Source organism: Gossypium raimondii, chromosome 5 (assembly GCF_025698545.1).
Source record: "Gossypium raimondii isolate GPD5lz chromosome 5, ASM2569854v1, whole genome shotgun sequence".
Classification (NCBI taxonomy): Eukaryota; Viridiplantae; Streptophyta; class Magnoliopsida; order Malvales; family Malvaceae; genus Gossypium; species Gossypium raimondii.
The window spans coordinates 25,277,445-25,282,907 of NC_068569.1; the positions used below are offsets into that span (position 1 = coordinate 25,277,445).

Genomic DNA, 5,463 nt, shown 5'->3' on the forward strand with positions numbered 1-5,463 from the left:
CTTTTGGTCCAGTTAAGTTTGAACGAGCTATTTTCAAGATGCACCTAGATAAGGCGAGTGTATGAAGATGATGAATGATTTTATTCTTTTTAATGGCAACGATGTAGCATTATTTACCTGACCCGATCGCCAGGTCCAGGTATCGAGTGCTACACTAGATAAGGCGAGTGTATGAAGATAATGACTTAACACAACTTTCTGTTTCAGGTTTAATTACATACTTAGACAATGTGGGTTCGAAAAATCTAACTGAATATTACAACTTGTATTAAGCTAGAAATAAAACTTTATATCTTTGATTCCTACAATTGGTTACAAATTTTTTTAACAGAGACTCAATAATACTTATAAACGACTTGAACCTTGACGCGAAGCCTCTACAGGTGCCCCTCTATGCACAGGTACAGCTGTAGGGTTTTGCCTAGCTCCTAGCAGAGTCTGGCTTGACCTTTCGTTTACTGAATTTTCATCTATCTTGCATTCAAGCAAAAATCTTATAAGTTCGAAGGAACTTAGTAAGAACCACATGTAAAATTTTAGAAAAAGCATGTGACATCTAGCATAGGATTAATCTCCCTCACAATAGCATTCATTATTTCTGGCGGCACTGCTTAGCTACTACTTAAGATTTTTACACCTGCGATCTTTACCATGTTTCAATGTTCTCATTGCCCAGGGGTAATAGAGCTCTCTAAACAACATCGTAGCCCTTGCTCTGTAGATCTATTTCTCAATGAGGCTTCTTAGAACCTGCAGTTCCTACCTTTGATAGATCAACAAGGTCTCTATCATTCTTTATGATTATATCTGACCTCCGTTCTCCGCTCTCCGCTATCCACTAACGGACCTTACTGGCCATTCAACCTTGGATATGTTTTTCCTCTCATGAAGACCCTGATCAGTCCATTAAACCCTTCGACTGACTTTTGTCAACTTACTTTATATGATTGCGCCCTAATGCGGGCTAGTCCTTGCCTGTTTAAATAGTGTGGATCTTGCAACTTCTTTGGCGGACTAGTATTGTTGTACTATGTGCACCTCTTATCTAAGGAGCCTAATTTCTTTTCACCATATTTGGGTTGAGATGCAACCTTGGTATCACTCATTACTCTAGTGGTCTATATTCTTTAGTCACACCAACTAATTTCTTTTTATGAGTTATGATTCTAGTCACCCTGCGAACTCCACTTTTATCCTTGACATTCTTCATGAACCGCAGACTTTACAATTACAATCCCCATATCTTTAGACCCTGGCGAGCTACTACTATGTGTTTAGTGTCCTGACAGGCTATCTTGTGTTTAGTGTCTTAATGGTCTGCCCCATGTGTAGTGTCCCGACGGACTATCAATGGATGTCGTAGTGTCATTCAGCCATGGTCTTAGTCCTATTTAGGTATTTTGGTGTGCTTTCACATGATGTCATAACATCTGTCAGCTATGGTCTTACTTTTCCCATTGCATCTCACCCATTCCTCCATTCACCGTCCTAACATTGATGCTCGAACACTGTAGTATCCCTCCGCAAGGCCCGAAGCTTTGCTTATCACGAGTGCATTCAGCAACAACGTATGACGGAATCTAATAGAATCAAGCCTTTTTCTCATTCCTTATTTCATCTAACTCATTGGTAATTTCCCTTCTAACTCATTGGTAATTTCCCTTCCAAATCATGCATACCACACATAACATCTTTGTGAAATGCATTATGCCAGATAACCATTCAACAATCATCTACTATTAGGACTAGCAGTTAGCATGACAATTTCACACAACAACATTTAGCAACCAAAAGGCAAAGTGTAGGTACTTACCTTGTTTTCTTATCATTGACAACTTAGCTAGTCCAAACATCAGAGCCTCCTTCGTCTTAGCAACTAAGCATGTGATCTGCCGTAATTTGATACGTCAAATTAGACTCTCCACTACACTTAATATTAATTGGTAAAAATTTACTAAAAATCAAGATTAATGGTAAAATTCAATCACATAATAGTTGTGTGGCAAATTTAATCATATGCTTAAAGTATAATGACAAATATTTTTCAATACTCAACAATAGTACGGTTGCGAATCTGCAATTTAACCCAAAAATATTATATGAAAAGAAAATAATTTTGTCTGGGAAATACTTTTGAACTTTTGACTATCAGCAGATCCTTGGTCCTTACGACGTAATATATTGGTTATTCGCATATCAAACGAAACGGGTAGACAATTTAGATGATGAGGCATGAAAATTTGATAAGTTAGTGTTATAAGTGTTTCAATATCCCTGGCAACTAAGAAATGTTCAATATTTTCCTCATTTCAGTAAGCAAAACACCAATTCGATTCCAAGAATACGTTATCAAACCAAAAGCTGCACACTGGTCTAAACCACAGTTGATAGAATGTGAAGGTTTTATGGTTTTTGTTCATTCACTAAACATTATCCAACCCAACTTCTACTGTTTTCTTCAACCTTTCAAAAATAAAAATAGTTATATCCATAAACATGTAAACTATCTCTCTGTTTATTTAGATAGTCACAATGTTTAGCATGAAAGAAATGCAAGTTGTATGACATTATTATTTTGAAAATGTTGAACACAACAAGTGGGCAATCTCATGCGACCAGGAGGAAACTAGAGCACATAGTGAACAGAAATTAAAATCACAACCAAAAGGCTGTTTTATATATTAATCCAAGATTCCAGCCTTCTTATAGCTCTCAATGGAATCCACAAGAGTTTCTTCCAATGGCCGATAACTCCACCCCAGCCTTTGTAATTTCTCTGAACTAACCGTATCTTCCTCCCCTCCCGCAGTAAAGCTGCCATTGCACAAGTGATTGAGGATCACAAAAAAGAAAATCACACATGAAAAATCCTAAGCCGTGTATAATAATAATGATGAAGTAACATACAAATTCCTAAAGGATTAGACTAGAAGATGCTACGTATTCTGCTGCAGCAAGAGACGTACCTTTTAGGATAATTGTATTGAGGAAACATACTTCTCAACTTATCAACAAGATCACGTGCCTTGATCGTGTGAGCCGTGCATATGTACCTTCCTTCAGCCGCTGGCTTCTCATACACCAGAAGCAGTGCCTGAGCTACATCGCGCACATCAACTATCTTTCGAAGTTTGTTTTCCAGAGTGTCGTATCCCTCTGCACATCAACGCATTGCAATGGTGTAAACCAAACAGATTCATAATAGAAAAAGAATGCCACAGAAAAGCTATCATGTCTTTCACTTTAAACCATATTTTCCTTGTAACTTCTGCTGAAAGACCATGGTTGGAAGACAATAAATGTAGAATAATGTCCTGGCTCCAGCAACAATGGACTCCAATCCATTACCACAAGTTTAAGATTAAAATCTGATAAGCCAAGTAAATTAAGCTCCAAGACACTATTTTATAAATTGCAAGGCCACAAGGGCTTAATGAATCTATGCCTAAAGAAGTAGCAGGGTACCAATCTAGAATATCAAGTAATTTCAGTTTCGAGTTTACAAATTGCTTGCATCTAAAACCATAAGAAGTATCATTGACATTGAGGTCATGCAAACCCGTTGCACAAAGCCAAGCAACTAGCTCTCAGGTTGGAGTACTAGTGCAGAAGCATAAGTAGGAGTTGAGACCACCTTTTAAAAGATTAATGAGAACCTTGCTACTAGCATTGATGGTGGACTGCAGAAGTGGCCCCCATATGAGAGTAGGACAAACAGTAACAACGTCAAGTCCAGACTTTTTTGCAAACTCAAAAGCCTCACTCTCTGCTTCTGTCTTTGAAAGGCAATACCAATTCTGGCACAAACAATTAAACAAAGCAATTTGCTTATTAACAATGAAAAAGGATATTAGGAAATTTAGAATTTTTGTAGTGAGTCATATACCTTTGTTGCTGCGCAGTATTCCTTGTCAGACCAGCAAGCCTCATCCTTGATCTGACCCACCGGCCACCTAGGGTTCAAGGAAACAGCAGTCACAGAAGACACAACAACAACTCGTTTAACATTGGATTCAACACATGCTTTAAGCACAGTAAGTGTGCCCTTTACAGCCGGTTCAATCACTTCCTCCTGTAAAGAAAAGAAGTAAATACATACATACATACATACATACATACATACATACATACATACATACATACATACATACATACATACATACATACATACATACATACATACATACATACATACATACATACATACATACATACATACATACATACATACATACATACATACATACATACATACATACATACATACATACATACATACATACATCAGATTACGGGGTGACGGATGAGGCTTGAGGAGGAAATGAAACTATAGCTAGCTAAGGACAGAGTCCGGTTTAGGTCCCTTAGATTCTGTGTTGAAGTGGAAGTAGGAATAGTTCCTTTCCAAGTGTGTATGCTATACTATAAGGGCAATAAGCGTATTCCATCTAGCCGACTTATTTTCCTCTTAGGTCCAGGGCCAGATGGATTAACTAACCTAACCCCTAAGGGGGCTTTGCCATGGTAGGTGCTCTGCTTTAGGGTGATCGACAAAGGCTAGGCTAGGCTAGATCTGGTAATACCCAAAACTAATGGGAAAAGATCATCCCCTCCCCCCAAACAAAAATAAAGTAAAAAAAGGGGAAAAAGGGACAGCTCTAGTTCTGGAAATAAGTAGGGGCCCTTCGACCAAGTTAATGAAGAAATGGAGGGTAGGGCCATGTCATGCCTGGGGATTAGGAACGATGGTGGAGGGAACGGGAGAGGCAACATGGAAGACACCGGTGCAGCCTGTAATGGCGGAACAAAGAGAATCGTAATCCAGAACATCAGCCTTGAAGAGTTGGAGGTTGTGAGATGCTCTCTCAAGTTGATTCAAATGGGCATATTTGGCATCCCCTGCGAAAGCAATGAAATTAAAAAGGTGTGGGAAGTCCCAAGAAGAGAAGTAGATGATGAGTTAGTAGTGTAACAAGAACCAGGTTGTCTAACGGTGCCGTGGACTGTGTAGTTGTTGGAGAGAAGATGCTTGACAACCCAAGAGCCAAGGTAGCCGCCGGCTCCTGTCACACACACTTTTCCAGTGACCTGGGTCATATTTTCTCTCACAATATTGATTTATCTTTTTCTTTTATCTCTACTATAACATTCTGGAGTCTGGACTCAACGCCTATGTATTAATTTTGAAGTTTGTAGATGAGTCAGCTGTTTTCACTCATCATATGTGAGTCACTTCTCTGACTCTATGCGATGGTTGTTTTTTCGAAGTTCATTGTAAGTTATTTCATCAGAATCAGGTTTAATCGGTTAATTAGGGAAATAGTTTAAAGATAGCAGTTGAACTAAATTTCTTTATTTTTAAATATGTTTTACTTTTATGAATTTTTAATATTTTATCTATTGAATTGGAAGAATTGATCAAATCAAGAAATGATAATTTGATTAGTTTAATTATCGATCTAG

General features: G+C 38.1%; 1 protein-coding gene across 1 annotated transcript; it reads right to left on the minus strand.

The window, feature by feature from the left end:
• Positions 1-2,430: 2,430 nt before the first annotated feature.
• Positions 2,431-5,250, minus strand: LOC105770360 (cinnamoyl-CoA reductase 1). The gene is made up of 6 exons (XM_012591528.2): positions 4,980-5,250; positions 4,730-4,899; positions 3,887-4,072; positions 3,635-3,797; positions 2,967-3,156; positions 2,431-2,814 (listed from the first exon to the last, which is right to left on the minus strand). The coding sequence occupies exons 1-6, from the start codon at positions 5,095-5,097 to the stop codon at positions 2,682-2,684; spliced, it is 960 nt and encodes a 319-aa protein (XP_012446982.1). The 5' UTR covers positions 5,098-5,250; the 3' UTR covers positions 2,431-2,681.
• Positions 5,251-5,463: the final 213 nt, after the last annotated feature.

What these genes read in the sequence shown, in the direction of transcription:
- LOC105770360 (XM_012591528.2), bottom strand. Translation starts at nt 5,097, where the DNA reads ATGACCCAGGTCACTGGAAAAGTGTGTGTGACAGGAGCCGGCGGCTAC. An exon ending in AATACTGCGCAGCAACAAAG is followed by an intron (nt 3,798 to 3,886) that starts GTATATGACTCA and finishes TGTTTGTGCCAG; the next exon opens with AATTGGTATTGCCTTTCAAA. An exon ending in TCTCATTAATCTTTTAAAAG is followed by an intron (nt 3,157 to 3,634) that starts GTGGTCTCAACT and finishes GTTGATGTGCAG; the next exon opens with AGGGATACGACACTCTGGAA.